The following is a 19590-nucleotide window of genomic DNA, read 5'->3' as shown; positions in this document are numbered from 1 at the left end:
TTTACCAGGCCTTAAAAGTTAAACATTTTAAAGGAAGACAAAATGTTGACTTTCGAAACATTCCTTCTCTTCCCTGCACATTGCTTATTACCATTCTCAGTCTCCTCATTTAACTTTATCATCTTCTTTCTCTTTACTGTTAAAGTCTCCAGAACATATGACAATACATCTTAGCCCGCTTCTGCAACACTACTTACTGTTCTCAAGACTTATCCTGCAGAAGAAATGTTTTTAAAACTTTCATGACATCTGTTCCTGCAGTAGACAAAAGGAAGTAAGGAAGGCTCAGTAACCCTCAGTACCTGTATAGTAATGTTTTCTTCCCTCACCAGAAGGATTTCTGCAGTCAAAGCATCAATCAGTTCTCTATGTTCATTCAACATCTCCTCATGTTGTTGCCTCATCAGCTCTTTCTCACGTAGTTGCATTTCACTCTAAAAAGTGAGAAGTTATAAACCCACTTTAATCAATAAAGATTCATAGTTGAAAACAGGAATAGCTCCACATCACATTATACTGAAACAGCTCTTCCCACTACTGCTAAAACAACTTCTACATTTTTGCTACAAAATCTGATTTTCAGGACTTGAGAACTCTCAGTGGGCTTATTCTTCCTTCCTTGTTATTCCATAACACTGCAAGGAATCCTTTAAATTCTTGTGCTTCTGCCTTTACAATTTTTGTAGCCTGCAGCCACAACCACTGTCTCTTTATGGATATCAGTTTTTAACCCACTGAATTTTTTCTAAGTATACCAGAAACCAGCCATCCATTTTTTGGTTCTTTTCCAGCTGTTCCAAGCAATGCAGGCTGACTGATTTCAATGCTGATGAATAGAAATGGAAAAACCACAGATATTCTCTCATTTTTATTTTTTTTTTAAGTWTTACAAGGCTTAAATGTAATCTTATTTAAGGAATGCCACTGATCCTCAACCATGCACTGCTATAAGCAGTACTTCTGATCATTCTTGCTTATTATGATGTTGCCTCTATGGATGGAAAAGGAGAGCTAACAAAATACTTTAAAAGAAAACTGAGGATTTGGCCACTAATCAGATGACAATAGTATCTCCTTTGGGATGAGAAGCATTCAGTTCTTATCATCTATGCCTTGCCTGTAATTAGCTCATATTCATTGTTAGAGATACCTTACCGAAACATGCATACCGTGTTAAAGCTAACATTCAGAAAAACTAGAAGAAATCAAACACAGTTTGAGGAATAGTCACTGCAAAGGTTCTACAGCCAGACTGGTACTTAGAGCATTGCTCTGTAGCAAAAATATTCCGCTTATTAAAGCCTTTATATGTTTTTTTTTTTTTGGTTACTCAAAGAACTAAAGCTTGCAGCCAGATGAACAATACCATTGAAGAAGCATTCCTTCAAAATGGACTTTTTAAAGCCAGCTCATATAAATACACAGATTCTCTTATTTCTCAAGTTTAATGCCACTATTAAGAAAGATTTCATGTATGTGCTTTCAAGAAGCCTAAAGTAAAGAACTTTATATTAAAAAGCCAGTKTATCTTTGATTGACACTGGGATGATGAACTATGGTTTATGATGAGGGGTAAAAGTAATCTTTTGAAGAAAGCAAGACTATTACAGAGGGTGAAATTAACTTCAACTTTACAAGTTACTCAGCTATTAAACTTTCACACAATCTCCTACTTATTAAAAAATACTTTTCTTTTAGAGGAGTAAAATGTCTAAAATAAACCCCACTGCCCTGAATTTGCATCTACTTAGTATATAACTTTAGTCTAAGAAGGGCTAGAAACTTGAATTTCAACAGTTCCTCCTGAGAGAGTCCTTAAACAGGGAAAAGGATGGCTGCCTGATAGGGAGTAGCTTTTGGAAGTCATCTGCAAAGAAATTTAAGATCTAATACAGTCTTCTCTCTAAGATGAGTGTGGAGAGGAAGATAAAAAAAAAAAGAAAGAGATGCTCAAATTCTTCCCTTTCTCTCAAATAATACTATGGCATATCTCATGATAATTTCAAACTGCAATTCAAAACTTCAGTTTAGTCACTACAGTTGTCATTTTTGCCATGGTTTGAAGAATATTCTGCTGGCAAGGATATTCTTGAGCTAGTGTTTCTTGGATAAGGGAATGGAAAATAACTTTGAAAAAGCTTGTAAATATTACAACCACCTATAACCTAGCTGTACACATTCTTACACATTCTCTATAGCTTAATCAGACTTGGTATTAAATAGACCTTTCCCTTTAAAGTCAAAGTGATGGTGGGTGGGCAGAGACAAATTTCAAAAGTGCATCTATCACCATTCCTTTCAATTTTAAGTGCAGTCCTAAAGATTTGAGCCTAGCCTAGTGTCAGAGATAAATAGCCTCTGAGGACTCTCAAGATGCCTGCAATGCAGGCTCTGCTACTTTCTGGCCTTACGACAAAATTTTTTTTGTTCACCTAGTAGCTTAACAAAAAGACATCACAGTGATAAAAAGTTGCAAGGCTTGATAATTTCCAACTCTTACATTCATTGTGAAAGGGAAGGGAGCAAAAAGCAAAAAATTCCCTCCTAGAACATGCCTATCTCCTTCCATATCTTTATCCAAAGTAGAATGAAAAAATCACCTTAGGTAACTCCTTCCATTAGTAAGGAACTTAGTATTAGGAAGAAGGAAAATAATTAAAGTATTTCTTAGGATACAGTATACAAAATTGCTTTCCAGGACACTGAAGACATCAAACATTCTGGATGCTACATAAGTTTTTCTGTAAGCACTTATACTTTGGTAGAACACTGAACAAACACAGTAGCCTCTCCGACTGGTAGCTCAGGATAGAGGTTAACTCAATGCTATTTAATGAAATTAATCTGAAGTTGTCAGTGGAAAAGCACTATATGGATCTCAGATGATCAGGTGTGACTGTCAGCATATAAATCTTGAAATTTCTGAAAGGCCTTTTTTTTCTTCCTTGAAATCACGAACTAGGGAAAGAGAATGGTTGGCTTCATTGACATCATCCAAGGAAGTATATTGCTTTAGATATGAAAGCTCAGTTTTGTTAATGCCAGGCAAATTCTTAGCCTTCTGCAAAACACAGCTTGCAAATGATGACAGCTGTCTAATACCTTTCAAAAGAGAAGTACTGTGTAATACAAACTTCCCAGTTTTCCACAGAAGAATACCTAGTGCTCCCAGAATGAGGACTGAGACAGCAGAAAAAAAGATCCAGAGAATCCTTCACTCAGATCAGAGGTAGAAACCTTAAAACACAACAGCAGAAGACATCTTGAGTCACAGCATCTGATAAACACATGATGTTACAACATCACGTTACCAGCAGTTACTGCAAGTTACCATATACAACTGTTTGTCCTGCTAGTCTCCCCAAAGTCRCTGCTCCTAGCTGTGGGGGCTAGAATGGCAATACAACAACTTTTGCTGCAGTTTACAGATCTGCATGTTAAAGGAAGCCAGAACTAATTTTGTGCTATTTTAATATACAAATACATACATTGCAGCAGCTCAGAAGCCACTATACATCTGTTAAGCCATCCCACTACCTCAAAGAAGTGCAAAACAAGCAGCTGGTAGTGGTGACTGCTTCAGTCATCTTTGTTCAATCTGCCACTGAATAAGAATCATCACCTTTACTTCTCAGATAAGTGAGGGAATACTTGCAAGAAATTCAGGTCTTCAAATGATGTCAGGGCCCACAAGCAAAGGGAAGGCAAGGAAGAAAATCAGTTTGCAAACAAAGCTATAGTTCATAACATGCTACAACTCTGAACATATTTAAGCAACAAGTTTCAAAACTATTTCACTAAGTTCTGATATTAGTCCCTGAGAGACTTTCACTGCAGTCAACTCCTCCCTTTTCATTAGGGAGATCTGTTTCTAGCAGATGAAAAGTTTTACCTCTTCTTACCATTCTACAGAAGCAATTCAAAGTCTTCTCACCTCTCTGAGGTAGCGCATTAAACGACAGAGAACATTCACCAGTGACAACGTAAATCCAGTGAGGCCTTCATTTTTCTGAGTTTCCTGAACCTCACGGCCTGTACATCGCTCATATTCCTCCAATTCACGCTCTACTTTGCTTATCATGCAATTGAGAACACTCAGGCTGGATTTATTGTCCCTTGGAAGGTCAGTGGGGATTGAATTAGTATAAGAATCACCTCTCTTCTGTYTGGAAGAGTTCTGTGCAGCTTGTTTCCTTTTCACTAGGAAGGGGGAAAAAAAAAGGAAGTCCTTGAAATTTCAATTTGTACAGAAAGCTTCTAATCCCAGTGAAATTACATTAAGTGTTTGTTGAAGTAAGTCAAAGGAGAGGCCCTCTCTGACCCTGAGCTATAATGGACCATCAAAGAATGTCCTCAGTCTTTCAAGTTATTTTCAGATCTTCGGGGGGAGGGAGGGAAAGCAAAAAAAGAAAACCACCTTTTCTGCCACCATACTAGTAGCTCCCAAGAATCATGGTTTGCTGCTTTTATCTCAGATACCTGCTTATACTTTCACCTTTCTCAATTAAAAGCACAGAAACGTTTTGCTGGTGAACTGCTAGYGAAAAGTGAGCAGCTGCTTTCAGGTCTCACATTTAGCAAGTGACTCCTCTATACCAGTTTCTCCATGTTACAGGTTTTGTTTCTGATGTCAATCCCCCTATGCAAATACATGCTGATTAAGTAMACTGAAAATCATCATAAATCTGTGCAACATAACAAAGAGAAGACAATGGGAGAGAAAAAAGCACATAGGAGAGAACAGTATGGCTAACAACGAAATGGGTAGCATCAAAGAACCATATATATGGTTCCCAACTTCCCATGGACTTTGTCAATGAAAATGCAGACTACACTGGAATATATTGCCCAAAGGGGTTATGGAACGTCAACCCTTGGAGGTGTTCAGAACTCAGCTGGACAAGACCCTGAGCAACCTAACCAAACTTTGGAGTCAGACCTCCTGTGAGCAGGAAGTTTGACTAGATGATTCCCAAGGTCCCTTTCAACCTACATTTTCCTATAACCTAARGATCTTGGTCAAAGGCAGGTATGTTATTTTTAAAAGTATTAAACCTTTTGCTGAAATTTGCTTTTGTTTCCTTGAGTCTGGGTTCAGCACTTGTCTCACAGTGTAAGTGGAGTCCACAGTTCCTTCTCCCTCTTCGTTCAGAAGCCTTGAATGAATTCTCTTGACTTCACTGGTAGCATTAAGAGCTGATTTAAAAACAAAACGAAAAACACACATAAAGAACTTCAGGTATGTTCCCAATAATAAAATGTCTCAAAGTAAGTATATGGAAATAATGCCTTTTTTGACTAGAAATTCATCTGAGCTAGATTAGCATGTGTCTTTCTCTCATCCACACCAAAAGGAATTCCAGATAAGATCCTGTTAACAGCTTAATATCCATTGAGAGGCTGTGCTTTGGCAAATCCAACCTGAATGATCCAATGATGGAGAAGCAGTTGTTGGAGTCAAAGGTACATTTGGTTCTTGTGATAAYGTAGTTTTTTTCATTTCTTTTTCAGCCCATAACTGAGAATTCTCTGAARAATTTTCTTCTCTCAATAACTGGAGTAACCTATATTCAAAACAAGCATAACAATGAGTTGTAACATGATAATAATGTGATTGTAGGTAAAAAGCTTTTTAAAAATAGCTGTAACTGTTCACGAGTTCCTCATTCACAAAGAGTCTCAAGATTACAACAAAAGCTTTCCCTGGAATTCTGAAGTTAGGAGCATATCTTTAATTCATGAAGGAGAACAAAAAAAGTAACCTAACTATTCCTACACAACATCCTTTTAACTGTACGTCAAAYGTTAAGGAGATGGAAACCTGAATGAATATATTTGCACTGACCTGTCAGAGTTCATGCTGGACTTGAAATTCAGAGAGTCATGCTGTTCATCTTCTGATTGAAAGATGGATGATGTTTCCTCTTCCACCTCATTAAGAGCCTTTTTTAGGAAACCACATAGAAAACAAAAGGGATCTCAGCATTTTCAAAGAAGAAATACTAATTTGTCGTTAGGAAGAAATACTAATTTATTTCATTTTCGTGGAAGTGCTTCAAGGAAAAAACAAAACCAAAACAAAAACGTGTTTCGGTCCCCACCTCCAAAACAAAGCTAAAACCTTCCCACAGAGATTTGTGTTTTTGAGGAACTACATCGTATCCGAGAAATACTGATACTGACAATTGTCTTGGAAAGAACAAAACAAGTGCAAGTTCAATATCCAATATTTTATTTAGCTAAGAAAGGCCATACACACTGCAGGATTAAAAAAGAAAAAAGAAAGCTTTAAGGCCTGTACCGTAACAAACATAGAGCAAGAGCAGTCAGAACTTGGAAAAGGTAACCTAAATTATAGTATTTCTAAAATTTCAGTCATTTGACTTTAGAAGCTAATCAACCTTGGAATGAAATCTACATGATTACATTTACATTCTATGCATAAAGAAGCAACCAGAAGGAAATATAGTCCTACATATCACATTCCTAACAAAACTTAAGAGGACTAATGTTTGGAATTAGAATTCCTGCAACTTTCAGTCTCAGTGGGTAGGCCTCACCAGATGGCCTTTAACTAGGATTTTCATAGGCATATAAGGGAAAGCAAATCTCACAAAAGCTTAGCAGAAACCTACCAATAGTGTTTTCTTTTAAAAATCTAAGCCTATTCTGCCACATGCATTCACTGATACCACTCTGTACATAAAATTCACAGCTTACAAAAATAACTCTTCGTATTAAAAAAGATACATACACAAAAAGACACGACAGAGCAATACTGCAACTCAAATTGCACACATTGTGCAAGCCAATAGGAAACAGGATTAGAGAATCATGAGAATATGACAACAGGTATGGTAGAAAAGGCACTTTCACTGCRCAATCCTTTTGATCTTCATCACAGTGAGCTACTTTTCAGAAGTTTCATATACCTCTTCTCAGCCCAAAGTAAGCATTCCTGGTATAACTCATGTYAGAGAACACTGAAACAATCTAAACAATAAGACTAAAAATTTACTTCTGAAGCAAATCTAAATAATTGTAATATAATGCGAAGTATTAAAAGTTGAAGGACTATCAAGGCTGCAGAGTCAACTGGGGTACATTTACAGATGCACAATCAGAAATACATATATCATCATAGACCAGTTGGCTATGCACCCAGATATGCTGACACAATTAAACCTCCCAGGCGTATCGCAATAGCTGGCAATTAGTTAAGTGGCACTCAAGTTGTTTTCTTCAGTCTGCAATTAGTTTGTTCTCTTTCTGAAAATTCCCACTATTTAAAAGAGAGAGCATGCCAGTATGATACATAAGAAAWTTGTCTCAAAGGGTAAGAAATCCAAAATCAAGATTCCCAGACTCACACAAAATAAATTCACCTCCATTTAATGTAGTTTTTCTGTATGTTATCAACACAGCATACAATACACCAAAGAAAGGTTTAGGTCTGCTTGGAAACCCTTCCTTTGAATATCCTCATTTAGCGCTAATAAAAAAACCCCATAGGACATAGATGGAACTGAACATACGTTACCTGGGAATCCATGACAGATTCACTAAGCATGGAAAGCCGAGTGGGAGGATCACGTTTCTGTACAACAGGTCCTTCAGAAGATTCTAGGTCACAGTTAGGAGCCATTGTTACGTTAGGGAAACCTAGAGGAATCAGCCAAAATAGGGAAATATGATACAGTCCTGTCTGTACAGGACTCAGTCTGCACTATGCCTCAGAACTTCGTACCAAAAAACAAGTCTGTGCACTCTGCACAGAAAGGGTCCCAGGGATGTATGTTACGTCTGAGTAACTGCCAAAGACCACACACAGARTTATCTTAACACATTCAGTCATGTTCTGTGGTTCTTTCTTTCTCCCCTGCTTAAATAAGCTCATACAGAAAATTCGCGTAGGATGAAATAATCATTATAAGCAAAGGAGAATGACAGCCTACAGAGAAAAGAATCTAAGCTTAGAATCTTACAAGCAAACTGCCAGTCCTGCCTTCCAGCCCAATATGGACTCAATGGACAGGATAAGAAAAGGAGAAGTCTTGTTCATGAGTTACTGATAAATCCTCAACAATATCCAAGAGCAGGAAGTCAACGCACATAATAATGAACCAGAACTACAACAGTGGATCAAACTAGTTCTCTGTATAGGCTAGTAACTTGACTGTAAAAGTGGCCAATGTCAGATATTTCAGAGTAAGCGACCAGAAATCCCACAACGGACTGATACAGTGGGATAACAGGCCACACCTCACTCTCCTGTGCCATGTTAAGTATTACCCTCACCTGTGTGCCATCCAGCATCAGCAGGATTAATTCTACTATTTTAGCTCACCAGAAAAAAGATAGTTAAAAGAATGCTCAACATACAACTTTGTAAAACAAGACTATTTACCAAAAAAGCAATGAGATAATCTTAAAGGTACTACCATATATAAATGAGAAGATCTACCTGCTCGCCTGCGAGGAGCATCCCCAAACAAGTCTTTCACCACAGCCATAACTTGATCAGATCGTTCCAGCACATCTTGCAACTGGTACTGATCAGAGAGTATCTGAAAGCACAACATATAAGGAAATATTTCATATTATGCAGACTGATTTTTCCTCTGAGTTTTGGTAGTGTTCTTCTAAGCAGTTTGTAAGGGAACAGCTAAAAAGCCAATGTTTACTAAGTTTGCACTGTGCAATTAGATCTTTATTCAACATAGATCAAAAGACCATACTTCATTCTGAGTGCTACAATCATTCATCTTATTTTTCTGAAAAATAAGGTGAATAAACAGTTATTACAACTGAGGTCCCAATCAGCCTTGACTCTTTCTTATTACAACCACTCCACTCATCTCTCACTCTTTTGTTCTGTCCCCAGCCCAACACAAACAAGACGCTGAGAGTTTAGGACATGCTCATCAAAATGAAGACATACACTTGGTGATTAGAAAGTCAGGGCACAGCTTCAAATCAGTTGATCTCAATGCTGTCGAGACAGCCACTTATTTACCTCTGACAAACACCCAAAAACCATGAACCATTTTTATTAGATCCAAACCAATTCAGACAGATTTTCTTCATATATCTTTGACAGTTGAAAATCCTGCCTAAAAATTAAACCATGTAACTTCATAAAAGCTTCAAAAGATATGAATACAGCTGCTTACACCTGGCAACATAAGAYGTTTTTGAGAGTCTCCACTTCTTTCTCACAAGAAAGCTTCCTATCCAAGGTCTTGCTCAGAGAAGTCCATCACTATGACCTGTCACTGTGACAGGTCAGCTTAAGGAAGGAGGTCTTTGAGTTTAAAGAAAAAAGCAATCAGCTACTGTGAGCTAATGGAAGCTGCCTAGAGAAATGACTCCCACAGGCAGAGCACAACTCAAAGCTCCTCTTTCACCTGTAGTTTCTTGCACAAAGTTTGAAATGGTGACATCATAAAATTATATACATAGATTGGGAGGAAGGTATTTACTTTTTAAAGACCTGAGAGGAGATCAAAYGTGTAAATGATCTCCACTTCATTATTGTTTGTGGAATTTGTCCAGAGAGACTGTAACTACTTTAGAAGTTGCCATAGAAAAGACAAGCTCACTTATGCTCTCCCACACAAAATCTGAGAACAGCAACAATTTCTGCTCACCCAGGAATCACAAGAGGGACTGGATTGCTGCTCTTTCAAAGCTCTATATGCTCTATATTTTCCTTCAGTGTCCACTGGTAAGTTTGCCTATGTTTTATATTCAGCCTCATTCAAAAATTCTAGCAATAGCATTTCACCTGTCAACTTCTCATTCTGTTATGCCTTGCTATGTCAGGAAGTTGCCCCATATATTGTTTCCATTCTGGACTGGACTTTTGAGCCTGAACTTCACTGCAATATATCACATTTTTCCTCACAACCAACTTAGTAAAGCAGCAAATATCCTATCTCTTAAYCACCTCATGTAATCTACTCTGCCAAGTCACTATTCCATTTTTTTACACTCARTATGAACTAAATCTATGTTTTTTGTTTAGCAGTTTCATGTCAAAATGATGCAGGACTTTACTCATTTCAGACCTGCAGAAGGAAAAAAATTACCTGCTCCAAAATGTGATTTTTTTTTGCCTAAGGCAATTAAAACTATGGCAATGTATGTAATCAGCCAAAAATAATCCCAGTTAATTTGTCTTTACCCTCTCTACTAGATCTCTTTCACCATCAGCAGTTTCCTAAGCTTCTCCTTCCTGCTGAATACATTACAAACATTTTTAGAGTATTGTTCCCAAGGTAAATTAATTTGCCTGCTTGTGATTGGCAGTAAACAAAGTGACATTACCCATCTAAYCTCACTAGGCCCATCTACATGTCTTTGCCGTATTCACTGACAGCTACAGCTTCTCCTAGTTTAATTTTAATGCAATTCACAGGTGATACTAATCTTCCCTCCTGTTTCAGACTGTTATTAAAGAAAATTAAATGGGACTCCCCATTATGGGAATCAATTCACTATCTACCCTTTACTGTAATACACTGATGTTATTTTAAAGCAAAGCATTGTTATGGAACCAACCAGTGGTAAGTACATATTCACTAACCACAGCTATAGAGACCARTTCAAATTATTTTTTCATTTAGATTTTAGACAGACAAAGCCCCAGAAAATTAAAAACACTATTTCACTCACCCATTCACAACTTTTACTCCCCTTCTCTTCAACCCGCAAGTACAAGAAAAAGCACACTAACAGCAGTATCTCCCTAGTTTTCTCTTGGACTTCTGCAATTGAGCAGGAGTCAAAAGGCTTAAGAAAGCTGAGCTCTCACAGCAGTAAACAAGGAGAAAATACTACCAAGACGAGACAGGCAAGCAGACAATCCACAGTGGCTGAACTGTACTAGCAGACTCAGAAGGAAGAGTCTCTCAGTTACTCTGAATGCTAGGACCCAGCAACAAACAGGATTTAAGCTGGGGATAGGGAAAAATGATGACTCTTCTTCATATATCTTTTCTTCTGCACACAAGGAAAGGCCAATGTTTCTAACAAAAAAACTCAGGCGCATTCCATCTTGTCTGGCATTATCTCCTCTTCCTACACTGAAGTACATCTGCTCTCATTAATAAGTAGAAATAGGGTATGCTGATAAAAAGCTCTCTCTTAAAGATGAGGTGGAAAGATTCAGGAGGAATTAAAATTTGTGCATCAGCATTAGAAATGACAAAAAATACAGCAGATTGTTTCCTAACCATGAGTTTTACATCTCTAATTACAAAGTCATGTAATAGGTAATCCAACCACTTCTTAAAGCTGATCTACCTTAGTGATATGTAATTTGCTTCTAAATGGAAGTATTATTGAACCTGTTGCTATTACACTAGGGAAATTCGTATAGTAATCCACAGTTTTATTTGAATACTCCATTAAAATGCATTTGGAAGAAAAATATGAAAATAACAAATGTCAAAATTAAAGTTTGATGCTTGATTAGTATGGTATCCTTAACAAAAATTCTGCTGTGTTTATGGAGAAACAGACTTCAAACTGTTATCTAGTTGGTGATCTTTAATTCTAAGTACTTTCATTTGTTTTGAAGCTTGACTCCCAGATGACAAKCTTGTCTGCTAGCAACCGTAGCTTCTTAACCTTTGTTTTGTCAATTCTTCTTGACACAGGTGGTGGAGAAGCCTATGAAGAAGGATGTCCTGCTGGACCTTGTCCTAACCAACAAAGGACTGGTTGAAGATGTGAAGGTTGGGGGCAGCCTTGGCTGCAGTGACCACGAGATGGTGGAGTTCAGGATCTTGCAGGAAAGAAGTAAGGCAACAAGCAGGATTGCAACCCTGGACTTCAGGAGAGCRGACTTTGGGCTCTTCAGAGACCTACTTSGAGGAATCTCATGGGTTAAGGCCCTAGAAGCAAGGTGGAGTCCAGGAGAGTTGGCTAGTATTCAAGCATCACTTCCTCCAAGCTCAACAGCAGTGCATCCCAAGGAGAACGAAGTTCAGCAAAGGGGGCAGGAGACCTGCATGGGTGAGCAAGGAGCTACTGGCAAAACTCAGACAGAAGAAAGTACACAGAATGTGGAAGAGGGGACAGGCTACTTGGGAGGATTATAGGAATGCAGTCAGAGTATGTAGAGATGCWGCRAGGAAGACTAAGGCCCATTTGGAATTAAATCTGGCAAGGGATGTGAAGGACAACAAGAAGRGATTCTTCAAATACATCAGCAGGAAGAGAAAGACTGGGGAAAATGTGGGCACGCTACTGAATGGGGCAGGGGCCCTAGTGAGGAAGGCTACAGAGAAGGCAGAATTACTGAATGCCTTCTTTGCTTCAGTCTTCACTGCTAAGGGCAGCCCTCAGGAATCCCAGAGCCTGGAAACAAGGGAGAAAGTCTGGAGAAAGGGAGACTTTCCTTTGATTGTGGAGGATTGGATTAGAGATCTTCTGGGCAAGCTTGACATTCACAAATCCATGGGACCTGATGGGATGCACCCACGGGTACTGAGGGAGCTGGCAGATGTTGTTGCCAGGCAGCTCTCCATCATCTTGGAAAGGTCCTGGAGAACTGGAGAGGTGCCTGAGGACTGGAAGAAAGCCAATGTCACTCCAGTCTTCCAAAAGGGCAAGAAGGAGGACTAAGGCAACTACAAGCCAGTCAGCCTCACCTCCACCCCTGGTAAGGTGATGGAACAGCTCCTCCTGGATGTCATCTCCAAGCACGTGGAGGACAAGAAGGTGATCAGGAGTAGCCAGCATGGATTCACCACCAGGGAATCATGCTTAACCAATCTGATAGCCATCTCTGATGGAATAACTGGCTGGGTAGATGAGGGAAGATGAGGGGAGAGCAGTGGACGTTGTGTACCTTGACTTCAGCAAGGCTTTTGATGCTGTCTCCCATAACATCCCCCTAGGCAAGCTCAGGAAGTGTGGGTTAGACGAGTAGACAGTGAGGTGGATTGAGAACTGGCTGAAAGGCAGAGCTTAGAAGGTTGTCATCAGTGTTGCGAAGTCTAGCTGGAGGCCTGTGCTAGTGTAGTTTCCCAAGGCTCAGTACTGGATCCCATCCTGTTCAACTTATTCATCAATGACCTGGATGAAGAGACAGAGTGCTTCCTCAGCAAGTTTGCTGACGATGCCAAGCTGGGAGGAGTGGCTGATACACCCGAGGGCTGTGCTGCCATTCAGAGAGACCTGGACAGGCTGGAGAGTTGGGCAGAGAGGAACCTCATGAGGTTCAACAAGGGCAAGTGCAGAGTCCTGCACCTGGGGAAAAATAACCCTAAGCACCAGTACAGGCTGGGGGCTGACCTTCTGGAGAGCAGCTCTGCAGAGAAGGATCTGGGAGTGCTGGTGGACGACAAGTTGATCATGAGCCAGCAATGTGCCCTTGTAGCCACGAAGGCCAATGGTATCTTGGGATGCATTAGGAAGAGTTTTGCCAGCAGGTTGAGGGAGGTGATCCTGCCCCTCTACTCAGCCCTGGTGAGGCCTCATCTCGAGTACTGTGTCCAGTTCTGGGCTCCCCATTACAGGAAAGACATGGATCTACTGCAGCGAGTCCAGTGTAGGGTTACGAGGATGACCAGAGGGCTGGAGCTACTGCCCTATGAGGAACGGCTGTGAGAGCTGGGCCTGTGTAGGCTGGAGGACAGAAGACTGAGGGGCAATCTTTTCAATGTGTACCTGAAGGGAGGGTGTCAAGGGGACAAACCCTTTTCAGTTGTCCCATGCGACAGGACAAGAGGCAATGGGCACAAACTGAACCACGGGAAGTTCTGCCTGATCACGAGGAGGAATTTCTTCACTGTGAGAGTGACAGAGCACTGCAAGAGGTTGCCCAGAGAGGTTGTGGAATCTCCTTCTCCGGAGATCTTCAAAGCCCGCCTGGATGCAACCCTGTCTAACATGCTCCAGGTGACTCTGCTTGAGCAGGGAGCTTAGACTAGATGATCTCCAGAAGCCCCTTCCAATCCTACTTATTCTGTGATTCTGTGATTCTGTTTTTGTACTATGCATCAATGTTATCAGAATGCACAGATTTCTGAAAATCTGTAAAAAACAGAGGAAAGGAAGAAGAGGTCTTTGATTATCAACCTACTGCACACTCACAGGACTAGTAATCATATTTATTTTAAGTAATAGGTGAACATTGTTCATTTTCATTTTTCTCCAGCAAAAGCAATTCTCAATTTGACCAAACGTTGATGAGGTCTGAAAGCTCATTAATAGCATATTTTGAGATGGGTTTTCATAGTATGTGGCAAGGAATCGCTTGCTATGTGAAACAAAAGGTTGATCTGAAGCAGTGATAAGCTACTGTCTCTTAGCTAAGCTTGGGTTTGCTGATACAGTGAAAAATTCAAAAGCAAATTAAATAATATTAACATTTCCAGTCAGAGTGCTTCAGACTTGCCTAGAGAATAAGAAGCTTGACTCCCAGATGACAAGCTTGTCTGCTAGCAACTGTAGCTTCTCAACCTTTGTTTTGTCAATTCTTCTTCCCTTACCGATTTCTTACCAATCCTTTTTGACCCTATGACTCTGCCTTTTCTCTCTTTAAATGCAGCAATGGCAGGTAAAGATCTATCCCCTACCCCGCAAAATAAATATTTTTATTTCCATCAAACAAAGAAATATATGTAGGTAGGGAAAGGAGAAGGGCAGACAACAATAAGAGCACAAATAATGCTCACCTTTTCACAGTGCACAGTTCTTGTTCAACAGACACAAACAAGAATGCAGTGCTAGACAGGGCACAGCCAGGCAACAAAAGAGAAATCACCAATTGTGTAGCTCAGTTAAAATGTTATACAGCCTATTCCAATCACTGCCTTACTGAAAACAGCACGCAGCATGTAGAGGAGGGAGCATGTCTGCACACTTGGAATCCAATTACGCAGTAAGAGCCAATTTTGACCTATGTGCAAGAGCAGATTTCCACAACTACTGCAAATTATCTGGAACAGGAGGAAAGGTTTGGTCAAGCTTCCTACGCTGACAATGCACATTTAGCTCTCACCTCACGCATCAGAGTCAATTTCCTTTTCTCCAAGGAACCAGGAGCCACTTGTTTTTGCTTCTTCCATTTTCTTTTCAGTGCTTTCTCTTGTAGTTCCAGATGCACTAGTGCTTTGTTTTTTGACTTATGTAGTTCATGACGACGCAGCTACAAAAACATTAAAGAAACCAGTTCAAAATCAAAGGACAATCTAAAGYAGAAGCAGCAGGACAATGCTAGCATGTACTTTTTCTTAATTTTATCACTCATGCATTGAATACCACTTATTACAATTTCAGGGTAGTAACAATGATCATCTCATAAACATCCAGAAGTGTCAAATCCCATCAGTATCAATCAAATTAATACACAAATTTTAGTTACTCCAAAGGTAACAGAGGAGAAGTCTGTTTTCCTCTACCCTATATTACTGGCTTGGCAAGAGTTTTCCCAGCTGTAGGGGAGGAAAAACACTCCCACCTACAAGATAGGTAAAAAGACACAATGCATTTCCCTAATTTAACACCARTGTCAATCATCAGTGACATTCTCACTGTTCTTCCAATAATGAGACACATATGCTCAGTTTTAATAAGTAAAAYTAAATGTGAGGTGCTTGTTAAAGGCTATCAAGCCAATAACTTACAGAGTCAAGTTTCTCTCCCCTATCATCTCCATCTGTCCTGACTAGCGTCTCAAAACATACAAATTGATATCAACAATTGCTCATATTGCCTATTTGATCCTCGCAATAAGCGCAACCAGCAAAACTTAGGTAGGATGCTTTTATGCTTATGTTATGCTTTGTAAAGAAGAAGTCATTCAATGTAAAAAAGTGATGTAAAATTGTTTAAAGAAAAACTGAAGATCCTTAGAACCAGAGAATCAGAATAAAACATGTTTTTCAGTCCTTCCAGCAGAGATGAGACTTAACTTTAGACTAATCCCCTGGAGTTTTGTTTATTTTATGATRGTAAATACTTTATTGAAAGAAAAACATGGCTAACACTTCCTAATGGAGACAGGAGACTAAAACTCTGGTTGCCAGAGGGATAGATGTAGAAATAAAACACCATAAACAAAGATCTAACACTAACAACTAAGACTAACATTTTCAAAAGCTTTAAAAGAGAGATTAAGCATCGCCAGAAAAATATAACCATAAATACAGTACACACTTMTGTTAGATAACCAGATAAATCACCTAGAGGAGGAGCAATGATAAATTTTTAACTCACTATGTCTTCAGGAGTTGCACGATGGACTGTCAAATCATGGACAGTACTCTGCAGAAAGGAAGAAGGGATCACATCAAAAGCAAGAACAGAGGAGGAAATGGATTTCAGTTTCATTAAAAAGCCTTAAATTACAACATAAATAGTATAAAATTATATAACGATATTTTTACAACATTGTAAAGCATTTGCTAGCAAAGCAAACAATCAGCAAAAATGATATCCCTATCAAGACTGTGCACACTCTTCAGTCTAAAGCAACAGCAGGTTCCAAATTGCAACAGCAGGTTCCAAATTAGAAGGCATAATTGTAAGCAGACCGGGGAAATGAAGTCACAAGCCCCACAGATGTTAAAATTAATCAGCCATGACAGCAACAAAAGTAGTCTTCTGTCTGTAAGCAAGTCCACTGTAAAAAGGCTCTGAAAACTACTGGGCTTTATAATCATTGCAGTCATACCTATGCAATGCACACAAAATTCCGTGTCACGGTATCCTCTCCCCCTAGAATCCACACAGACACACAAATTGGCCATCTCTATTTGTAGCTCTGTGTTTACATGCTAAGGCTGTTAAAAACTGTAGGTATCGAAAAAAGTACTGCCTTTTCCTTCTCTTCTTTTCACGCAGGCCARAGTTGAACAAACCTATAAATCCATCCTTAATGCACCTGATACCAGATCAAAAGTGCCACAGCCACATAATACAAAGTTTCATGAACATCAATTCATCCTGCTGGTTCAAGGCAGGTAAAAAAGGTTGATGGGAAAAAAGAAGAAAAAAAAAAACACAACCCAAATCTTAGAACTCTGTATTGACTTTATACCATGTTAAGTTTTATTCATCAGAAAGGTAGTGCAGCCCTAGAAAAAGGTACCAGGAGACATGGTCCACCTTCCTCAGAGGTTTCCAAGCTTCAGCTGAAGACAGGGCTGATCTACCCGACCTAGTGTGGGTGACAATCCCACTCCAAGCATGACATTGGTGRTCTCTAGAGGTTCCCGCCAAGCAATATGGCTATGGATACAGAGAGTCACCAGTCTTTCTATATCTGGTGAAAAGCCAGTGTGCATTGCATGCCACCCCAAAGGCACAATACATGCCAGATCCAGATCAGGCTCGCCTTGCTGCCCGACTCAGCCCCAAACAGACCTGACAGGAACTGCTACGGGGCAATAAAGCTGGAGAGAGGACCAGGTTCACCATAAGCTTTTTCAGAAACCCAACTTGGGGGCAACCCGGTAAAGTTTTGGGCCTTAGTGAACGCTATGCAAAGCCTAGCGAGGCTGAAGCGAGACACAGACAGTAACTACGGCACTTAACCGTGAGACCTTCAGGTGCCCTCTCCTCGCCCACCAGCCCCAGGCTCCGAGCCCTGCGCGGGTACCGGCTACCCGCCGCAGGAGGAGGAAGAGGCCCAGCTCTCTACTCGAGAAAGAGAAGCACTTACGTCCCAGTCTCGCTTGGCCGCCGCCGGCTTCCTGGGGCCCTTCCTGCCCGCAGCCCAGGGCCCGCGGGGCCGCGGCCCGCGCAGCAACGACATCAACGGCGGCGGCGCGGACAGAGCAGGAGGCGGAAAGGGCCGCACTCCGCCGCGGAGGCCCGAACAGCCTGCGCGCGCCCGCCCGTTGCCGAGGGGACGGGGCTCTTTCCCCGCCCCTGAGGGGAGGAACGCGGGYGACGGCTCGCCCCGGCGCGCGCGCCTCTAACGGTCGCCGCGCGACTCAGCCCGCCTCGCGCGGCTCTAACGGTCGCCGCACGCTGCCCGGCGAAGCCCCCTGAGGGTACGACAGCCGCCTTCCMCAGCGTAACCTTCCCGCGCTGCCTCCCTCCTCCGCCACCACCGTGCCCCGCTGACGCCCCTCACCCCAAACGATTTCCCCCTGGCCCTGCGGTGAGCCTGACCGGGAACTCCGATCTCCTCCGCACGAAATGTGGGTCCCATACCCCGCACCCCGGCATCCTTATTCACCCGCGCCTCGCTCCGTGCTCTCCTCCAGCTTGGGCTGGTACCGGCAGTGCCTGCAGCTCCCTCTCCGCTCGGCTTCTGCGGCAGGGAGGCAGCAGTGAGCCGCGTGAGGGAACATCCTCTCTCTCTGCTGGCAAGGTCTGCCCGTCCTGCCTTAATTTTTCTGCTAATTTATTTCATTAATATTTCTCCCTGCTGACTCCAAGGCCATCCTATAGTGTCTGCAAAGAAACCTGGGAAATTTTCCCCACTGAAAATTATTTCAAATACTATGAAGGATGATCACTAACAGAATGTCACATGGGCTAATGAAATTAAGGAAACATCAAATTAAAGAGTGGCCTTTGATTGTGTTTCAACAAATAGAGAGTTCATCATCTCTGTCACGGAGGAAGTGTTTAGTTCCCTGTCCACAAGGAATACTGAGCTTCCACAAAGAGATCTGCTGTTTCAAAGGAGTTAGCTTACAACAGAGTGCAATATCTTTCCTATAGACTTACCCYACAAATATACAACAGACCCTCCACTCATCTAGGCCACATGTATAGAGACAAGATGTAAATTACTTCAAAGGGTTTGAAAGCTGAACAGTTTTGTTCAACTTTGGCTTGACTGAAACGAACACGTTTTGCATTACAGTGCGAGCTTAATATTTTATCTCTTAAGAGGCRGAAAGTGAAGATGTAGGTACTATCACCCTTTAATTCTAAACTTTCTTGCTCAAAAAGAAAAATTCCCTTTCACCAAGATTTCCTAGTTCTAGGGTCCTCATCAATCTAGTTGTGGGCTTACCAACATCACTGTAAAAATCCTCTTATGAAGATGCTTATGCTAATGATCAATGCACTGAGGGGAGGAATTGCTTTGCATGGGAAAATAAAAAAAGAGAAGAAAAGGAAGACTGAAGTTATGAAGGGAGAGAAAAAGTGATGGGAAAATACCATTAGCAAATGACCTCAGCTGAGTGCTGCCAATGTGGCTGAGTCACTTTTTATTTGGGAGGTTATGCCTGAACTTCAGTTTCCATCGACACATCCCCATAGATACCATATGCATATGCAGTCTCAAATGAACATCAGACTTCAGCCTTAGGTACAAATCATGGTTGTGAGCATATATGCAAGGCAAGGCACTGGAAAATTTGGAACCCAAAGGAAATGAATTAAGGACACACTGAGAATTCTCTCCTAACGTGGCTTTAAATTGTCTTGAAGAATAAGGTCTATTGAAAAGGGTAAAAAAGCAATAAGGACACAAATAGATCAATCCACTTTGAAGTCTCTTAAACCTCAATGCTGTTATTAATTTACAAACAAATAYAAATGTTAAATAGCTAATATAAGCTAACACAATACAAGCCAGAAATATTTCTCATTCAATTAGCCTATTCT

The 19590-nt window shown here is 40.7% G+C and overlaps 1 protein-coding gene across 3 annotated transcripts in view; it reads right to left on the bottom strand.

Annotated features, from left to right (window-relative positions):
- Positions 1-17867, bottom strand: part of SPICE1 (spindle and centriole associated protein 1) — a 28623-nt gene extending 10756 nt beyond the window's left edge. For all 3 annotated transcript variants that reach the window (XM_085324670.1, XM_085324671.1, XM_085324672.1), the window contains exons 1-10: positions 17681-17867; positions 16234-16281; positions 15017-15163; positions 8465-8567; positions 7541-7662; positions 5846-5943; positions 5422-5564; positions 5056-5196; positions 3935-4200; positions 303-434 (exon numbers count right to left, since the gene is read on the bottom strand). In XM_085324670.1, coding sequence (XP_085180796.1) covers positions 303-434; positions 3935-4200; positions 5056-5196; positions 5422-5564; positions 5846-5943; positions 7541-7662; positions 8465-8567; positions 15017-15163; positions 16234-16281; positions 17681-17773 — 1293 coding nt within the window. In that variant the 5' untranslated portion in view covers positions 17774-17867. The remainder of the gene's footprint in view (positions 1-302; positions 435-3934; positions 4201-5055; positions 5197-5421; positions 5565-5845; positions 5944-7540; positions 7663-8464; positions 8568-15016; positions 15164-16233; positions 16282-17680) is intronic.
- Between the last annotated feature and the right edge of the window lie 1723 nt (positions 17868-19590).

Source organism: Rhea americana, unplaced genomic scaffold, assembly GCF_003343005.1.
Source record: "Rhea americana isolate MKP2758 unplaced genomic scaffold, rheAme1 scaffold_92, whole genome shotgun sequence".
Lineage (NCBI taxonomy): Eukaryota > Metazoa > Chordata > Aves > Rheiformes > Rheidae > Rhea > Rhea americana.
This window is presented reverse-complemented; position numbering and strand designations above follow the sequence as displayed.